General features: G+C 36.5%; 5 protein-coding genes across 5 annotated transcripts; 2 read left to right on the forward strand and 3 right to left on the reverse strand.

Moving 5' to 3' along the window:
* Positions 1-936: 936 nt before the first annotated feature.
* On the reverse strand, positions 937-2,830 carry LOC128877238 (GPI mannosyltransferase 3). Its single transcript, XM_054124381.1, has one exon. The coding sequence runs from the start codon at positions 2,431-2,433 to the stop codon at positions 961-963; it is 1,473 nt and encodes a 490-aa protein (XP_053980356.1). The 5' UTR covers positions 2,434-2,830; the 3' UTR covers positions 937-960.
* Positions 2,831-2,981: 151 nt separating this feature from the next.
* LOC128877235 (E3 SUMO-protein ligase ZBED1-like) lies at positions 2,982-7,582 on the forward strand. The gene is made up of 4 exons (XM_054124378.1): positions 2,982-4,601; positions 4,682-5,097; positions 5,193-5,347; positions 5,421-7,582. Exons 1-4 carry the CDS (start codon positions 3,321-3,323, stop codon positions 5,741-5,743), a joined length of 2,175 nt encoding a protein of 724 aa, XP_053980353.1. The 5' UTR covers positions 2,982-3,320; the 3' UTR covers positions 5,744-7,582.
* LOC128877239 (transmembrane protein 138) lies at positions 7,197-8,189 on the reverse strand. The gene is made up of 4 exons (XM_054124382.1): positions 7,839-8,189; positions 7,690-7,762; positions 7,405-7,579; positions 7,197-7,335 (listed from the first exon to the last, which is right to left on the reverse strand). The coding sequence occupies exons 1-4, from the start codon at positions 7,970-7,972 to the stop codon at positions 7,229-7,231; spliced, it is 489 nt and encodes a 162-aa protein (XP_053980357.1). The 5' UTR covers positions 7,973-8,189; the 3' UTR covers positions 7,197-7,228.
* A 183-nt stretch (positions 8,190-8,372) lies between these two features.
* Positions 8,373-10,986, forward strand: LOC128877237 (RNA polymerase II-associated factor 1 homolog). Its single transcript, XM_054124380.1, has 6 exons — positions 8,373-8,581; positions 8,658-8,750; positions 8,827-9,151; positions 9,233-9,376; positions 9,460-9,563; positions 9,640-10,986. Exons 1-6 carry the CDS (start codon positions 8,508-8,510, stop codon positions 10,514-10,516), a joined length of 1,617 nt encoding a protein of 538 aa, XP_053980355.1. The 5' UTR covers positions 8,373-8,507; the 3' UTR covers positions 10,517-10,986.
* Positions 10,840-19,657, reverse strand: LOC128877236 (solute carrier family 46 member 3). The gene is made up of 6 exons (XM_054124379.1): positions 18,143-19,657; positions 14,124-14,225; positions 13,171-13,308; positions 13,011-13,094; positions 12,261-12,417; positions 10,840-12,022 (listed from the first exon to the last, which is right to left on the reverse strand). The coding sequence occupies exons 1-6, from the start codon at positions 19,131-19,133 to the stop codon at positions 11,833-11,835; spliced, it is 1,662 nt and encodes a 553-aa protein (XP_053980354.1). The 5' UTR covers positions 19,134-19,657; the 3' UTR covers positions 10,840-11,832.
* Between the last annotated feature and the right edge of the window lie 219 nt (positions 19,658-19,876).

Below are 19,876 nucleotides of genomic sequence, written 5' to 3' on the forward strand. Positions count from 1 at the left end.
TTAATATCTCCTTAACGAAACCTCGGACAACATTTTCGCTAAGGAAAAAGTTGTTTGAAATTCCCTCCTGAACCACCCCTTGCAAGCTGTTACAACATTTTTGGAACACCCTATATAACCTCTATTTCGGACCCTCTTCGCAACCGAGGATGTCCCTCCAAGTATCTGCAAGCTTTCAGAAGAAAATAAGAAATGTATTATGCAATCGAATGCTCGTAATATTTCAATCTTATTGCAAATACGTATTAAAAGGTTTTCTTGTCGTCGATAATAAGTTTCGCGGGGTTTTGTCGTAGCATAAAACATGACGTAAAAGCGAATTCTTAGTTTATATTTAAAAATATGAAATCATTGAAGTCTGATTAAAAATTCACTATACCATATTCTGAATTTTTGTATAACATATTATTAAAATTTCGAAACATTTGGCTAAATACATTTTGAGATATACACAATCGTATAGCAAAATTTCAAGTGATTATTTACTAGAGTATATAGAAAAATTTCGTTCAAGGTTCATTGTCAACCTTCGTCTCTTATTATAATTTCGTCAAAATAATGCTTTTACACTCGAATCTTTAATTTATAATTACCAAACTGCGGCAAACCGGCAATATCCGCTACAATTATTTTTTTCAAAGTAGAGGACGCCACCCTACAGCGTGAATATCTTCATGGCGGGAAAACCTGCTAATCTTGAAAGACTCCAATCAAAATGAGTATAAAATATATAAAATGAATGTAGAAAAACTTAATTAACTTAAACACTTATTTATATTGATTTACCAATCAACGGAGTTTAACAACTGTAGATTTTTCTTGTATCATTTTTTAACCTCTTCAGAGACAAAAATAATTTCGTGGAATGTAAAAAATAAACTAAAATTTCAACTAAGAGTTATGAGAATGATTAATAATCACTGTTCACTCTCCATATCCTAAAAGCCAATTTCAACATTTTTATTTGTGTTTATATACATAAATGTTATTTCCATAATTCGATGGAGGAAAATGCGTATAAAACACTTCAGCCATAAGTTGATAATGCTCCAAAAAGTGTTCTATCTTTAAGGAAATGTTATCAAATATTACCACATGGCTAGGTGTTACAGCATTTTTGTTCGTATTGTAGTTAAGATTAAGCCAATACATTGGGTCAGCAAAAAATAGATCTGCTTCATCTATATAATTTATAGAATTGTTTAAATTAGGTTCGCAAGTCAATATTTTTATGGGTACATTTACATGTAAATGACTGTACAAAGGTGTTGAATGACAAGGAGTTAGGAATAATATGTTAGTTGTATTGTCAGCATTAACAGCTTCCTTATGAAGGACCTTCATTACATCTAAAGATCCACGCTGATGTACCATACAAAAGTAGAAACCAGGAATAATATTACTAACTATTAATAATAGTATAAAAATTTGTCTTGCCTCTTTTACAAATTTTACATGTAAACTGAATGTACAGGATGTACATATATATATTAACATTGGTAATAGAGGCAATAAAAATCTAAACTCTTTATGAGATAATAAAGAGTAAATGCAAAGTGTCCATCCAATGACAATTAACATAATTGCTTGACGATGAAAACAAACAGGGTGTTTGATTATTTGCCAAATACATAATAAAAAGACAATGTAATATAACCCCAAAAGTACTGGTAATCCACAAAAAATATACCACAATAAATGGTGTGTTCCATATGTATCTCCAATTTTGTTAAGTACATTAACACGGAAAAACTCCCAAGGTGAAATAACTAATGTTCCATAACAGTAAGTATCTAATAATATTGAACTTAAACAACAAACTATGCATATGATACTATACCGGCATATTAAAGTTAACTTATCTTGCAAACTTGTGCATAAATGATAAATACATAATGGCAACCATATAATAGCAGCAGTAGGCCTTATCATACATAGAAACCCTACAATCCATAGGAAGTTTATACTTTTAATATTACTGTCACGCCATGGAAATATTGATAAAGCTATCATAGTACAGGCAGTTTCTACAGTATTTACTAATGTACGTGTGGCACAATAATACCAGTACCAATTCAAGCATAAACTGTACAATGTCCATTTGTTTTTTGTCCACTCGTAAAATTTGTACTCTCCATAAGCACTGATAATAGCTTGAAGCATCCGTGGTAATACTGTTAAAATCAGTACGTTATCCAAAGATATCAATGCCAATATCTGATAGATGATAGATATCAAGAATGGATAGATGTAATTGCGAATTTTTGCGATCCATTCCCACGTGAGATATCCATATCCAAATGCTAATCGATGAGCCACTTCTAAAGATTGCCAATACTCATCCGGTACATGGGCAGTTTGTACAAAAAACACAGAAACTAATCTCCATACTATTAAGATTGATAACACTTTACTGCTCTTAGACAAATGCATTTCTTTTATCTAGTAATACGATAAAGTAACACACTAAATACTAGTGCACTCTTAAAAAATGACAGAAACGCATTCGTTATCAAAGAATTCGACAAAATAATCGCAATACATAACAAAAATTTCAGGCCTGATAACCTTTCGATAATAACTTTTCATTTCACTAGAAATTACTACTTTATATTCATTTGTTACTTCATAAGAATTCAATTGATTCTTATTAGCAGTTTACGAAAAACCACTGTCGATTACACGTAGCAATGTACGCAGACAATTTGAAAATATTTAGAAACGAACCTAACCTAATTGACAATACTGTAATAGTTTCAAATAGATAATTTCATATTTAAATAATGTTGTAAAGTCGTTTCTAACTTTTATAGGATCGTTTTATGTGTTATTTTTGGTTATATTCAAAGAATAAGAATAACATATAGAATAGTTTCGAGTAATCGATACAGATGGAGCTCTGGTCGTTTCGTGGGATCGATTAGTTGAGAACTCTACGTAGCGATATTTCTTTGAACAAGAGACTAAAGTCGATAGCATCGTTACGAGTAGTGGTCGATAACCGATTGTGCATCGTTCTTTTCGAAACGAGAAATTGAAGTTCGATATCTGTAAAATAATTCGTCAAACGCTGCTTTGAGATATCGGATTCACCGCGGCAAATTTGTTATTCCTTCGTAACCGCGATCCGTATACGAATTCGTTAAAAGCAGTATGCATCGTTTTAAACAGTTGCATTTTAAATTATGCAACAAAAATCCTCCATTTTGATGAGAAACAAACGCTATGAGATAGTAGAAATACGAAAAATACTGTATATGCGCGTTTTAGTACTTAGAAAATAAGACGTGCCGGCACTCGACGAATTTTGATTTACAATTATGGAAAGTAAATCGATAACATTGCCTAACAACGGAAAGTCTGCTGGAGCAGATGACTCCAAAAGCGAGATGCAAATGGTACTTGCTAAAATGATGGAAGAAAAACATACTTATACCTACAAGAAGTTAGTGGTACCCATGTCGATGAGAAGTATTTATTGGAAATTTTTTGGATTTCCAGCCACAGACGACGGAGATATTCTCACTAAAGTAAAGATCGTTTGCATCTTATGCAAAACTCAAATTGCATACAATCGTAACACTAGTAATTTACGTATGCACTTGCAAAATAAACATGCTCAAGAACTTTTAGAACTGGAAGCTACCAATCCCCCACGTAGACAGGTTCTTTCTCAGGAAACAAAAGAGAGGAGAGCACAAAAGAGATTATTAAAAGCAGGTTTAACCTCTGCGCAACATATTTATACTACCAATGCTGACGGTACTGTACAAATAGATGGGGACATTCAGTTTGTGACTGACCCGAATATAAATTTATCCAACATTGAGGATGATATTACGCTTGGTCAACCATTAAGAGTTATGATCAAAAGTAGTTCTAATGGAAGCAATAGTCAAAATGTGGCCTTTCTTATGCCAGAAGATAATTCTATTAATCAATCTAGTATCGATGGAAAAACCGTATCAGATGCTATAGCTGAATTTATTATAATGGACCTACAGCTACCAGAAGTAGTAGAAGGCCGGGGCTTTCAAAGGCTAGTTGCAACTTTGCGCTCACCTTGCGAAATTCCTAGTAAAAATAAATTAGAAGAAGAGATAATACCAAAGATTTATGAAACCTTTCGCGAATCTGTAGCAACAAATTTGTCTTGTATTACCAGTGAAGTAGGTTTAACTGTCGAAGAGTGGAGATCAAATTCTGATGAACGTTTTGTTACTATCTCTGTGTACTATCAAAATTCTGGTGAACCAGTTTTAGAATGTAAAGTATTAAGTACAATTCATGCACCTTTGGATTGGGAGGAATCTCAGTGGGGCAATACGATAGATTCTTTATTAGTCGATTGGGACTTGAAAATGGAAAGGATAACTGCAGTAGTGGTAGCTACATCTAGGACAGAATTACTGGCTGCTTTGACAAATCGAGGATTAACGTTAGTTCCTTGCCTACTTTATACATTGCAAGTGTGTGCTCAAGCATGTTTTGAGAATCCAGAAGTTAGTACTATATTATCTAAATGTAGAGCAGCTATTGGAGCTATTATAAGCCATCCAGCTGCATCTGCAGCTTTAGCTATGCAAGAACAATTATTAGAGGTAAAACTAAAACTTTTCACTGTTAATTAAATGATATTCATTTCCTGTATCGTTTTTAAATGTATTTGCTATTATCACAGCTAGATGAGAACACTATGCTGATAGATTATCCTCCTGTATGGACATCAACGTACAACATGCTTGAACAAATGGTTCTACGTCGTAATATCGTAACATCGATCTTAGAAAGCATGGAAGGCGTCGATCAAGAAGTAGTTGATCTAACAAATGATCAATGGAAGATTGTAGAGGATCTTGTAAATGTTCTTGAACCATTTAAAGTTACAATTATGACGCTTAGCGAAGAGAAAATGCCTCTAATATCCTTGTTGAAACCATTACTTTGGCAACTGGTTTCTTCTCATCTTAAAATAAAAGAAGCTGATAGTGATACTGCAAGGTCTTTTAAAGAATCTTTATCTGATATGCTTTGTGATAGATATGCAGATTATAATGTTACTCTTTTACTTCAAATTGCAACTACTTTAGATCCAAGGTAATTATAAATTACAACATGTTCATTTGGAATAATTTGTATCATAAATTGGCTTATGAATGTACATGTAACAAAAACACTATGTTTTGCATTAGATTTAAGCAGCTACCATATGCTACAGAAGAAGATAAAAACATAGTTGCAACCCCTATAAAAGAAATGTTGACAAAACTAATACAGGAGGAATCTGGAGATAGTATAAATATTAAAGTTGAAGAAGATCCTCCAAATAAAAAAAGTCGATTGTCAGGTGTGTATAAATATTACTATAAATATCAGAGCAGACATATTATATTACTTATGTCCAATAATTATATGTACAGGGATGGAACTTTTACTTGGAGGTTTATGTTCAACAAAAAGTAGAATGCCTGCAGAAGAGAAAGCTGATCTAGAACTTGTACAATATCATTCAGAATCCACTGCGCCACTTGATTACTGTCCTCTTCAATGGTGGGCTAAAATTTCTGCAAAGTGTCCAAATCTAGGGAAACTAGCTTGCAGATATAATTGCGTACCTGCGTGTTGTGCACCACCTGCTAGAATCCCAGCAGAAGTACAAGTTTTATACGATACAAGGCGTGCTGCCTTACCTCCTCATTTAATAGATAAATTACTCTTTCTTCATGGGAATCATACTGTTTGAGAAGAAAATTAAATTCTGCTGAAGTTATTTGAAGGTACTACTTTTTACTACACGAAACAATCTTAAAAATGTCGATAGTTTTTAAATGATTTACATTATACGACACATTTTTCATAAGAATAATCTAATAATGGAACTTCAAAAAAGCATAAATTGCACTTTTTAAATGTTTTGAGAAAAAGTCTATCTACAAGAATTTTACGAGAACGTAGATATCGCAAAAATGCGTTTGCTTTCAACAAAATATTAACATAAATTTTATATTTCAAAAATATAAGAAAAGAGTATTTAAAGTTCTAAGAGTATCCGAAGAGCTGTGCAATATTATAAAATTCGTACTATTTCTCTATTTAATTAAGTCTGCAGTAATATAACATCATTAGTCTTAAAAAAATCTTTGATATCAAAGTTGTACAGATATTTAAAAGGAAAGCAGAAGGTATAGTAATATTTGGGAAAATAAAAGGATGCTCTTTATAGAAAGTAATAAAAGAAATAGTTTTCCATTTTCAACATATATAGGATATACAAACACATAAGAACATTTAAAACCTCAATTTTTTCATTTGATCTTTGCATTATTTGCAAATAAATCTTGTTAATCATAACTTGGTTAAATTTCAAATATAATTCGACACATAATTTACAATAGATTGTTTGACATAATGAACTATTAACCTGCCTGTATACTTAAAAGAGAAAAAAGTTAAGTTACCGACACTTCGAATATCATATTTGTTTATGATAAATTTGTTTAACAATTGTTCCCAAATAAGTGATAATCACAAGAATAAGTGTGGTTAAGAAATTAAACTATAAAATTAATAGATTATTTCCAATTTCTATTTTTGCATTAATGCACTTTAAAGCGTGTATTCTTGTGATACTAACTTACATTTTAAAATACTAAGTAGTACAAACCTAGCATTTTATATCATGAATGGTAGAGATTATATCATAAATAATGGCTGTTTTCCAATAGGTATATTTTTCCTATTTATTTGTCTCATGATTTATAATTTAATGCTTGAATGTAATGTAATGTAAATAATGAGTTACGTATATGTTTCATATTAATTTAAATATGACACCCATGTTTATAAAAATTGTACAAAGTTTTACACTTTATTTTTGTAAGATATCAACACAGTTGTAAAAAATAATTTAAAATAATAATTTTTATACTGTACATAAACATGAATTATTCTCAAAACATATTCAGACATTTAATGTTATTGTATATTACAAACTGTATTTATTTGAACATAATTGTTTAAAAAAAAAAATTAGATTGCAATACTTATTTTGTTAACATCTAATTATAGGTATTAATTTTCCTTAAATTTTCTACATTGAATGTAGTTATATAATTGTCACAAAGTAAAAAACGTTATAAAAAGTTTCATTATCTTATATTTCTATCACTTGTACTTTAATTTATTATTCTTACATTGCTATGAATATTACATTAATTATAAAAGTCAATCATGTAAGACTGAACTGATTCTGCATCCATGTAGAACTTTCATAGAATCTTGGATCTGCGATTCTAAGAGATGCTCTCTTATAGAAATAGTAATACAAAACTGCAACTTTAACATAATTGAATATGAGAAAAGCTTAATGATGTGATATACATATCATTTCTATACCTCTATTACCTCCTCTGTGCAACGAGTAAAGCATATGAAAATCTTTAGTCCAATAATATTTGAATGATGATGACCAATTCATTTTAATATGCCATGTGTGAAGACTAATGCTTAATATCATATATATAATACACAAAATTAATGTGATACGAAATTTTGTGTATAATAATTGTATTAGTCCAACCTGCATAGGAAATGTATACAATTGGCATATGATGTTAGATAAATAATTATGTTTCGCAATGATGTGAAAATTAAATATCAGATTGGTATTGCTACTGTTTAAACAATTACCTGAAAAATGTACGTGGAAAAAAAATTCACTAGGAGAACTGTGAGGGTCATAACAAGACATAGGTCTTGAATCCTTAAAAATAGCAATTAAAATGACATTGAAATATAAACAGAGTTTAACAAATACAGATGAAAAGAACATTACGTACACATAAAGGATCAATAAATTAGTCGGATTCTGTCGAGAAAAACCAGCAAACGAATTAACGAAAACGTCAAAAAGTAATATTAAATACTGCACGATTACAGTAATTAAATATTTCTTTGTATTTAATGTATTCATTTATCACAAGAAGAAAAATCTAACTAATAGATTCACAATTTCGTAGTTTTATTACTGTATTGTATCCCAAATAGTAACGCCAAATATATTGTAAACAATTATAATTCAAAAATGGCGACTAGTGGCGCGTCATTATGCCTGAAATGTTTATAGTGGTGTTCACAGGCATATATGTACAGTATTACATACATGTTCACAGATGCGTTCTAATTTGCATTCAACCATAAACCATATAATTTGGAATAGAGCGACAGCTCGTCGACAGGCACGAGCCCATTGTCACAAATTCCCTGCTGTATAATTTTTTTTACGTTTCTCCTCTCATCTCGAGACCAGTGTCCACCACTGTGGATATTAGTATTTTAACTATATAGATGGCGTTACTCAATTACTCAAATACTAATTACTCAAATACATTTACCAGCGTATACTGGCATATACAGATTGTGGTTTACATTTTGAGCTTATGAAGTTATTTACAGTGTTAAACATTGTGATATGAACAATATTATTAGATTTTATTCATTGACGTGATATGGCTCCTACAATTCAGACAAATGGCAGTACAGCTGATAGAGATAAACGTACAGTTAGACCAGCAGAAAAAAGGTAAACAATTATTTTAGGTTATACTCTAATGTACATGTAACAATATTGTAATTCCTTATAATCATTTCTATTTTAGATCCGAGTTAATATGTAGAGTTAAATATTGTAACACATTGCCAGATATTCCATTTGATCCTAAGTTTATAACATATCCCTTTGAGTCTACTCGGTAAGTACATGTATTAAAATTTGATTAATTTTTTGAACAGTTTTCTGAATAATATATGACCAAATGGTATTCTCAGGTTTATTCAATATAATCCAACCTCATTGGAACGTAACTATAAATATGAAGTATTGACAGAACACGATTTAGGTGTAGAGATTGATCTTATAAACAAAGATACGTATGCTGGGGATGTTAATGCTCAGCTAGATACTGCTGATGAAAAACTCCTTGAGGAAGATGTTCTTACACCACAGGATTCTAAAAGATCAAGACATCATGCCAGAAGTGTATCTTGGCTTAGGCGTACAGAATATATATCCACAGAACAAACTAGATTTCAACCACAAACTGTGGATAAAGTTGAAGCTAAAGTTGGTTATAGCATTAAGAAAAACTTCAAAGTGAGTTTAAACTTTCATTGTTTTAAGTATATTAGTATGTTTATCATAAACAACATTAAATTTGTGTATTTATATTTTTAGGAAGAAACATTATATATGGATCGTGAAAGTCAAATAAAAGCTATTGAAAAAACATTTGAAGATAACAAGATACCAATTGAAAGACATTACAGTAAACCAAATGTGGTGCCAGTAGAAATTTCTCCAGTATTTCCAGATTTCAAGGTACTTTAATGCCATTTTACACCAGCTTTATACATATAACAAATACTTCAATCTTTTGTAACATTGTTTTATTTTAATTTTAGTTATGGAAATATCCGTGCGCGCAAGTCATATTTGATTCAGATCCGGCTCCAACGGGACGTTCCGTGCCAGCTCAAATTGAAGAAATGTCCCAAGCCATGATCAGGTAAGACAATGTTTTGTATGTTTCGCTGTTTTTTTGTTGGAAACATGTAGATACTGTAACAAAATTATTATTTTAGAGGTGTAATGGATGAAAGTGGTGAACAATTCGTCGCGTACTTCTTACCTTTGGAGGAAACATTAGACAAACGCAGGAGAGATTTTAGCGCTGATATTGATTACGCGGATGATGAAGAATATGAATATAAAATGGCTAGAGAATATAATTGGAACGTTAAAAGCAAAGCTTCAAAAGGATACGAAGAAAATTACTTCCTTGTTATGAGACAAGATGGGGTATATTACAACGAACTAGAAACGCGTGTACGCCTTAGTAAACGTCGTCAAAAAGTTGGACAGCAACCAAACAACACAAGATTGATTGTAAGACATCGGCCACTTAATGCTACTGAATTTAAAATGCAAAGATATAGGGAAAAGCAACTGGAACCACCTGGAGAAGAAGATGAAGAAGAAGAGGAGGAGGAGGAGGAAGAAGGAGAGCCTCAGCCAGAAGCTGAGAAAACTGATGAAAGAGAAAGATCTGAAAATGAAGCCGAATCCAAAGCATCGTCTAGGGCATCTTCTCGAGCATCCAGCAGGAAATCCAGGTCTCGTTCGAAATCTGGTTCGAGATCTAAATCCCGATCTCCATCGCCGACGAAATCTAAATCTGGTTCTCATTCGCGATCCGAATCACGATCCCCTTCTAGATCGCACAGCAAATCTAGATCAAGATCCGGTACTCCACAGTCGCGAAACTCTTCTAAATCAAGGTCTCGGTCAAAGTCCGCTTCAAGATCTCGTTCTGGGTCTCCAACCAAATCGCAATCTGGATCTCCATCGAGTTCAAAATCTAGATCAAAGTCGAGATCCCGATCAAGATCGAGATCAGCCAGTGGTAGCGGTAGTGGTTCTGGTAGTGGCAGTGGCGAGAGTGGCTCCGAAAGTGAATAAATAATGAAAAACTTTCCGTTAAAAAGCAATTAATGCTACCGGAAACAGGTATGTTTTTTTTTAAAGCTACTAATGAACTGTTCATTTAAAAATTGTTGCATCATTATATGTATATAATGGTTGTCACATGTATATGACATATTACGATGTAATTTAAGAATTGACATTAGTAATAAGGAAAGTAACGATTTATACGCATTGTTACGAATTACTATCATATACGGCTTTAACGAAAACGTAGAGTATCTTCAAGGTCAATTCTACACACTTGTACTCGCGACACACTGGTCCTATCATCGGTAAGAGAACAATAACGGTAAAGGTCAATGAAAACTTTTTATTTCCGTAACTCTATTTATCTCCTAAATATAAAACTATTGTACTATATCACAATAAGCTATAATACACTTACGGAAATGATGCAGGTTCTTAATATAAATACTATTTAATAAAAATGTACAACAGATCGATCTCGTTCGCATACGAAACATTTTCATTAAATGCACGTCCCTCGAAGGTGTAAAATTTGTGTCTTCGGTTATTTATGAAATTAAACGTTACGTACCATGATGTGTCTCGTTTGTTCGTTCGTGAGTTCATTCTTCTCGAATAACAGTAGTCGGGGAGATGTATGCATTTGTAATACTGGTTTACGCGAACAGGTTATACGCCTGTTCCATTTTATCTATTGTAACAATTCATTTATTTAAGTACCAGAGACTGCTTGTACTAGAACTTGAAATAAAGGATAGCTCCATGCACCGAACTCGATTTTGTTTTTGCTAATCGCGAATCGACAAATTCGAAAATAGTATTTGGAATATTTTCATTTACTCGGTCGCCGTGATTTGAAATGTAGTTATCCTTTATTTGTGTCGTTTGAGTAAGCGCGCAACTTTATGCATTGTTAAGTTCTGAATTTGGCACATTTTTCTTATCTTTCTTTCGGTAACACCAATTTTTCTGAATAAAAAGAAAATCTCTAATTACTTTCATCTATAACGAAGCATGACAATCACGCCGCAATGTCGTCGCTAATGATGCTCTATTTACTAGAAAAAGGAATGTTTAATCTATCGCTGTTCCGTTTACGCGTCACGTCTCGAAACGGGAAAAATTGTACGTTAAATTATTTTTTTTTTTCTTTTACAAAAATTTACGAGCAGTTGTGATGCTGTTGTTCGTATTTATAAGTTATTTCAACGCGATCCTCTTGTCGTCTCATTGACCTCTTGCATATTCTTCATCCTTGAGCTCTTCGCGACATACCGATCGGATCGTTTACGCGCGTTACGTATACCGATTTAAGTTTTTGTTTATGAACGATCGGATTCGAAAGCCGCGTTGGTGATGCCATTCATCGCAGGTACTTCCGACTTTTTCTCGACAGTGATTTGCCATTTCGCTGTCTTCGAGTCGCTTTCTTCTTGACCTTCGACCATGTTCTTCGCTTTCTTCTCTTGCTCCAAGAGTTGACGATCTCTTCGGTGTTCGGTGTACAGCCAGCTGTTTGTAATCAAACGTTTATAAATACCAGTTTGTCGGATAGTTTTCTTAATTGGTAAAAAAAAAACTATTAAATCGGTCAAAAATTCCATGATGTGTGTAATTCACTTTGCTCATAGCATATGTATGAGAATAGTGCCGATCTAGGTGGTCGAAGCAACGACGTTGAGAGGCCTATGAACCATTTCGTACCTATACTTCCAACACCAAGGCGACTTTCAAGAAAGGAAGGACTTACAAGAAGGCGAAGATGGCTGGCATGGTCATACAGGCACCGACGATGAAGAACGTCCCCGGAAACGTTTTCATGGTCGCAGCGTAAATGGAACTGTACATTGGCCCGTAAACGAGCGGCATCAGTGATTCGCAGACTCCAAAGAGAGAGTTCACTTTGCCTGTAAAACAGTGGAGAATTATTATCATAGGATTCTTTGCGATTGAAGAATTTCTTTGGCCTCGATGTCTGTTCCGCGTCAACTAATTACACTTCGCGTCTCCTTATGTAAGATCAAACAACGGATCTGCGAGGCTGACGCGATCACTCGAAGGTGAAAGAAGGTGGAACGAAAGAAGTACATGAAAAACTATGGTCAGAAGGCTCTTGGATCATTAAATGGACAGGAAAACCTAGTTAATCTTCGTTTAGAGCAAGAGAAAACTGTATGGAAAATTGGAAACGGTGCCGACTCGTTGGAAGATGCAATCAAACGAAATTATTCTATTTATACACATCTCTGAGAAAATGAGCCAAGACGAAGATAATTCCATTGAAAAGTACCCTGATTAGGTTGAAGGTTACACTCCATGCTGAACAACGTTGTTTAAATATGTTCTATCAAATCATATTCAGATATTCCATTAATCATATCAAACGAATGTCCTTGCATAATCAGCAACTATGTCCATGTAACGGAAGCCGTTAGATGCTAAGTAATGACCTTTTTAATGCGTTGTTGCGGTGATAAATAACGTGTTTACATTCACTTACCGAGCTCATCTGTCGAGACGAGTTTAGATACTATCGAGCGCATCGCTATAAAGGATGTCCCATTCACGATTTCAACGATTGCCGCTGAAATCAGTGAAAATGTCGTTAATAAACGCTGTTCTAATCTATGCGTATATTCGTCGGATTCGCGTCGATTTACCTAAATAGATCATCCAGTCGGTGGTCGCGAACGCGTAGACGAATCCAGCCAAAATTTTGCTCATAGAACTCATGATACCCACGATCGCATCATCGATCTTCAAAATGTGACTGAACACGCCTACGGATATCGCGGTACCTGTACAAGGAGAAAACAGATTGTTCACATTTTCAATATTATTCGATTGTCAGACATTTTCCGTTTCGTAACAAATTTTTTCACCTAATGGTCGTCTTCTAGGATACGTGAGCGCACGGTTTCATTTATCGTAAGTTCTATTAGCGAATCAACGACTCTGTCCATTGATACGGTTCTGTAATTTGCAGGTGCTTTGGTTTCAATGAAAACGGTGGTCAATTCCGGTTGGCAACAATACTGTTCATTGCATAACCAATTCCCATTGCTTTTATAGTTCGATAGGCAAAAAGGCAATCATTGGACAACGAATCGTGGAAATTTTATGTCTCCCTTGAACTCGTTTAAAAGATTTCAGCAAAAAAATAGGGGACAAACGATTGAAATCGAAACACGCAAACAGTTCCTTAAAACGTTTAGCTAAAGAAGTAAAAGAAAAAGAACACGTTTGAAGGAATCCATGAAAATGCATTTTGATGCACCGCGATAGATAAACATCGAATGCAATCTTACGTGTGCAAAATGGTATTCGCGCTGTAATCAGTTTCGAGTTTCATTCTCTCACGTATTTTCCATAATGCTACATAATAATTTCGTTTCTGTATAAAAAGAAGACGAGTAATTCTGGCGTTGATGGAAAATTAAATGTCATCGCGGAAATTGGTCGTGGGAATGATGATATTTAATGACATCTTTGGCTTCGCGTTTTTTCTTAACGTAATTACTGCGATTCCATTACTCGCGAGACACAAATTGTCGACTAATCTCTTTTTATTATTGAAAGATACTTACATTATCAGAGATAAATTGTAGCTTACCGATTAAATTCGTGACCATGGCGAAAGTGGTGAACATGCTGAACATTACTTCATTCCAATGGTATCTGTACCTCATGTAAAGGTACATCACTGCCATTTCACCTGAAATTTGAATAACCTGCGTTAATGCTTTTGAATGGATTGGTCCATTTCGAATCGCTGAAACCTCGAGATGAGATCACTTCACCATTTTACGCCGTTGTATGTACTTCATCACTTTGCAGTCGAGCAAAAGCTGAAAATTGGAACCGAACTCTCGCGTCACGGTTTTGAAATCGCAGATTCAAGTGCCATGTGGGTGGAACGGTTCCATTTGCACAGCGTGAAAGATCATGGTCAAAACGTTTTTCAGAATTGCTGTTCGCGTCCAGCGTCTGCAATGTTGCATCGCCGTTAGCGACGCGGTCCGTAATTGCTTCAAAAATTAAGTTGAAAATGACACGCGGAAGACCACCGTTAACCGTGAGGAAGAATGAAGTTCTAACATCGAGGTTTAGCTCGAATAAATTACTGAAACGACGATAAAGTACCCCAGAAATGTCTCGACGTCGGTTAGTGACATCCTTCCAGTTCCTCCGACAAAATTACAACGCTGTAACCTTAGCAGCACATTCTGCTTTTGAGCAAGAAACATAATCCTCGTCTGTTATTTATGATTAACACGAATAAGACATTGATCCGAGCCATTAGAAGTCATCTTCCATTCAAGGTCTTGGGCAGACCTTCGTTTTGCTTATACAATAATGTACCATTCTTTTCGCGACCAATTTGACGCAAACGAAAGTCTCATCGAATCACGTTGGTTATGGTATATTACATATAATTATAATCTCGAGGACAATGGACGATAATTGCAGGTGTCTCGTCTTGATATTCAGAAAACTACTAGTCAGTCTTTTAAATCGAACGTTCAAAAAAGATGATTTCAATTTTTTTGAGCGTTATTTAAGACTATCGTGAAAAACAACTGGGATTCCCGTTTTGCATGGAAACAAGCGATTCCGTTGGGATCATAAGGGTTCCGTTGTTCTTTGAGAATATTTTTATTACCATGAGATTTTCACAGATAGCGAGAATCCGCGATACGAACTTATCCCGAGTAAATTCGACGCGTTATTACCTGACATTACATAAGAATGCACACAGCGTTATACAACAAGTTCGTTCATCAGGCCCTCCATTTAATCGTTTCCGTCGAGTTTGGGTCATTATCACATCATTGTCTTGTTTTCTTTATGACTATTCTAAGAAGAATTCGATATCTTCGTACGTTACTCGAAATTCGAAGTATACGTAAAATAAATGTCTCTCGTATGGAATACTATTTAAATAGTTGGAAATACTACGTAACGTAATTCCATCGTCGCATCGATTGATGGACGATTTCTTCATATATAACATTGTATACTAATCATTTGGATTCGTTACGCCAATCAGAAGGTCCTTCGAGTGTGTTAGCTAACACTTACTCCCGATGGTAATTAAGTAAATCTCGAAGAATAATGTATCGCAATCTTGCATTCAATCGTTAGAATTAGAGAAAAATTATCGTCGAGATAACTACCGATCATCGTTGAAGTACGATTGATTTAATTTTCACCTTGAATCGTGTAAAAAATTGTGTAGATTTTTCGAGAAACGATTCAGTCTGCATCTACGATATAGATCTACGCTTGTCTGTACGTAAAAGTAACGGCCCCGATGTGCCACGGCACGAACCCTTCGAACCACCAAGACTAGACTTATTTCCGACGGTCAAAGATCTGAAATTACATCAGAGTACTTAAGTAATCAGACGGTATTAGCATACGTACGCACAGAATGTAGTTCTAATAGGTATGTTGACTTCGCACATACACTACCGGTCATAAGTTTGAAGCCATCAGCTTCATTGTCACTGTTTCGAATGCATCTGCCGGTTGCTACCGTAACGAGTACATTTCGTTCACTTGGAATAATATCTAAACTTCTTCCAGTAAATCGAATATGATGTAATACTAGCAGGGATTTGTTTAGTAGGGCAGGGATTCGTGTTACAACGGCAATCATATTTCCACGTGTATCGATTGTCGCTCAAGTTTTTCAACTAATCGTCCTTGTCGTAATGGTAATTAATACCGAGGTCCAGCAACTTTCGCCGATTAATAACATTACCACGCGACACGGTAGACAATGCGAGAACAAATGTCGAAAGAGAGTCCTTAACTTGATCGAATTAACGGCGACGCTTGATTTAATTAGCGTACGCCAATTGCATGGTCCAATTACACAATGTTTCAGACGATTGGTATTAACATCCTTCGGTCACGTACTGACCGTATTGATAGATTAACTAGCTTGCCGTGTTCGAACACCGTTGCTTTATCGAATCAACGATGAAACTTCGTTAATCGTACTGTTCTGCATGTCGTAACAAATTCAAACGTTTAAAAGATACCGTATCCGAAGACTTTAGAGCTGTAGGGAGAATTGCAGGCGCGGCCCAGAACCTTATTTTAGCAGAAGTTTTCCATTCGATATCGCGGAGCGTAGAGATGTGTTAAGAAACAGAAATCTTACGAATATGCACGGATATCTAATTGTTGAGCATTGAAAATCAGGAAGAAGTCCATTATACGAAATTATTACAAGCAGGATGATTACTCATGCCGTTTTGCAGCTCGGATGAGACGACCAAAGACGTAACAAAACATAATAATGTCGAACACATTAGCAACCTAATTAAATTATGACGAGACCGGTCGCCTTGAATTCTCTGTTGCAATACGAATTCGTGATGTACCATTAATCCGTAATTGACGATGCAAAGAAGCACCGTATTGTCATTCAAGACTAGCAACCCGGTGTTTTGAGAGAATGAGGACACTAAAAGTTCTAGCTCGGTCACTATTTGCATCTATAAAAAACGAAACACTTGAGAGGAAGTTAGCGTTGAAATGTTACAATGCTTTCTTTGTCGCTTTCGAAGACGGAATCATTGATCTCACTTTCACTAAGTCTCTCTTTAGCGTTGCAACTTTGATTACGTACACCTCTATGAATCGGATAAACCAGTTCCTAGGAACACGATATCGTCTCGCTACATTCATAGAGTTTCGTTTTCCAAATTCTCGATCGAAAATCACAGCTCGTGATAGTACGTTCAGTTGTTTGTAGCCATGGTTTCACAACTAATTATAAACCATTTCCATATGCACTGTACCAGTTTTCCCACTTTCCCTCGATTCGCTTGCTGCGACCAAATTATTGCAATTACCTATGGAAACGTGCACGGCTATTGCGATAGAAGCAGGCAAGATTAATGATAGTTACGTGAAACTCTTTCCACTTTCATTCGATCGTTCAGCGCATACAGGGTAAAGCATGCAATTGGTAGCGCTTCGATAGCTTCGGAAATAACAACATCGGTAAAACATCCGAACATCAGTTGGTCCGGATGAAGAGGCTGCATGTAAAATGAAGATAAGAGTTCTAATTACAACATAGTAAAACACCCCTCGTTTCGAATCAGAGTTTATTCGAGTTGCTGCAGGACAGATGGGAAAGAGATAGATCGTTTTAACAAGTTTCTCCTGTTTAGACGTCGACTCGATAATCATGAAAGTTGACAAAAGCAAGAGCAGTCCGTAGATTGCAGAAAAAGCAGCATTCGAAGACGAATGAAAGACCGAGTTATCGTTTGACCGCGTTTAGGCGATCCATTACAACGTAGAGCAAAGAAATTACACCCGATGAGCACGGTCATTGAAAACGATTCGCACGCGTGCTCAATCCAGGCAAAGTGTAAACATAGAGAAGTACGCGTGCGACTTGCAACGAAAGAGAAATCGAACGGTACAGGTTGGCGGGAAAAATCCGCGACAAGTTAAACGTGTTTACGTTTCGTTACTTTAATCAATGGGGCACTAGGCCACGTTATACGAATTCAATTCGTTTGACAATGAAGTTCTTACAAGGATGAGTAACGGCGAAGCCTCGTGTACTGGTAACTCAAAAAATAAAACAACGATGCAACTCACCGTAAAGAGGGCCGATTACAACCATCACGACGACCATGAGGACCACGACCCTCTTCTGCCTATTGTTCGTACCCTGTTTGAAAGCCACGCGGAAGGTCTCCTCGATATGCTTGAACGCGAAGAAGTCCAAGATAGAGTCGCAAACCGACATTTTCTTCTCGTCGGCCTTCTTCGCTTGTTTGAGATGCGACCTGGGTGGTTCCTTGATCACGACCAGCCCGTAAATAAAGCTCAGCACGTAACACACGGTCGATATGCCGAAAACACCATAGAAGCCCAGCTTCAAGTACAATATCCCGGACAACGCCATTCCGATTGGCACACCGAGGGACAGGAAAACGTTGGCGGCACCGATTCGAAGTGTCCTCGACTCTACGGATGTGATATCGGCGATATAACTGAAAACACCCATGAACATGGTGAACCAGCCGCCAGCTAACGACGGCCATAGAGCCTCGAACACCCCGGTAACTTCCATGGGCACCTCGTAGAAGAAATAAGTGCAGAGTAGCATGCTGACACTGCTGAGGAACTCGCCAACGATCGGCAGAAGCATGCAGGGCTTCCTCAAGCCTGTGCGGTCGCTCCAAGCTCCCATAAACAGGATCAGCATCGTTGGCAGACAGCTGGTCAAGGCGGTCTTCCACGTTTGCATGCCGGCGACCAGTTGCTGAACAGCCGTCTCCTCCGCCTCGAAGCCCGTGGTGTTCCTGTTCGCTAACGCTGTGCACACCTCGTCGGAGTAAGCTAGATTCACCCTACAGGCCTTCTCGAGGCTAAGATTCTGCGTGGCCAGGGAAGCCAGCATGCACGGTATCACGTAACAAGCGATCATAGGCTCGACGGTGATGTTGCTGGTGAAGAAGGACCATTTCTGACGCATCGTCATGGACTTCCAGGCGACGGTTTGGCCGGACGTTGCGACAGAGTCCCCTCGTTTCTTCTCTATGGTGGTTCCAGCCACCGGATTATTGGGGGTAGGGTCCGTCATCTCTTTCGATAGAAAAAGACTAACTATTGAATTTAAGTATTTACGAGAATCTACACCACGTCGGCGTCTGGTTGCTTTCGGTCGTCTTTCAGTAGGAGCAACGTCGGCTGGCGTTTCCAAGCGTGTCCGCAGTTCAGAGTCATGCGAGCTGGTTTCAAGAGGGTTTTCGAAGTCTGGAGACAGTCGTAGTTGATGGTCGTTGATGAAATGTTGATTTTTGAAGCGTTCTCCAAAGATTCAATGTTCGGACAGCACTTCTCGATCGGTCCTCGATGCTCGAATCATGAGAGCTGTTGGAAATCTTGCTTCTTCCCTATCTGGATCCTCCCTCTGGAACAGCTTCAGGTGTTAGATTGTTTGAGGTTGTTCCTTTTCCACGGTATACACCGCTTCGTTAGATTTCACAGCCGGTCCGCGGGAGAGACCGTCTGGCCGTCTACTCCTGGCTAATGCACCATTGTACATTGCGATACGCGTGTCACCTCCTTCCCTTCTTCTTCCTCTCGACCACCTCCTGCACTGGCTCTTCCTCCACTACCTCCTGTTCTCTTCTTCCATCCCCTCTAATCTCTTGGCCCTCTCCACGTGTGATGAGGTACCCTCGGGTACGTCCACCTAGTCCTCTAAATACGCGTTGCTCGTCGAAACGTCGACGGTACAAATTATTTCTGCGACGATGTCCAACCACGCGTTGTCAGCTCCGCGACGCTTCCGATTCCGCTCTCGGGGGCTTTTCGGGTCAA

This window comes from Hylaeus volcanicus, chromosome 5 (assembly GCF_026283585.1).
Source record: "Hylaeus volcanicus isolate JK05 chromosome 5, UHH_iyHylVolc1.0_haploid, whole genome shotgun sequence".
Classification (NCBI taxonomy): domain Eukaryota; kingdom Metazoa; phylum Arthropoda; class Insecta; order Hymenoptera; family Colletidae; genus Hylaeus; species Hylaeus volcanicus.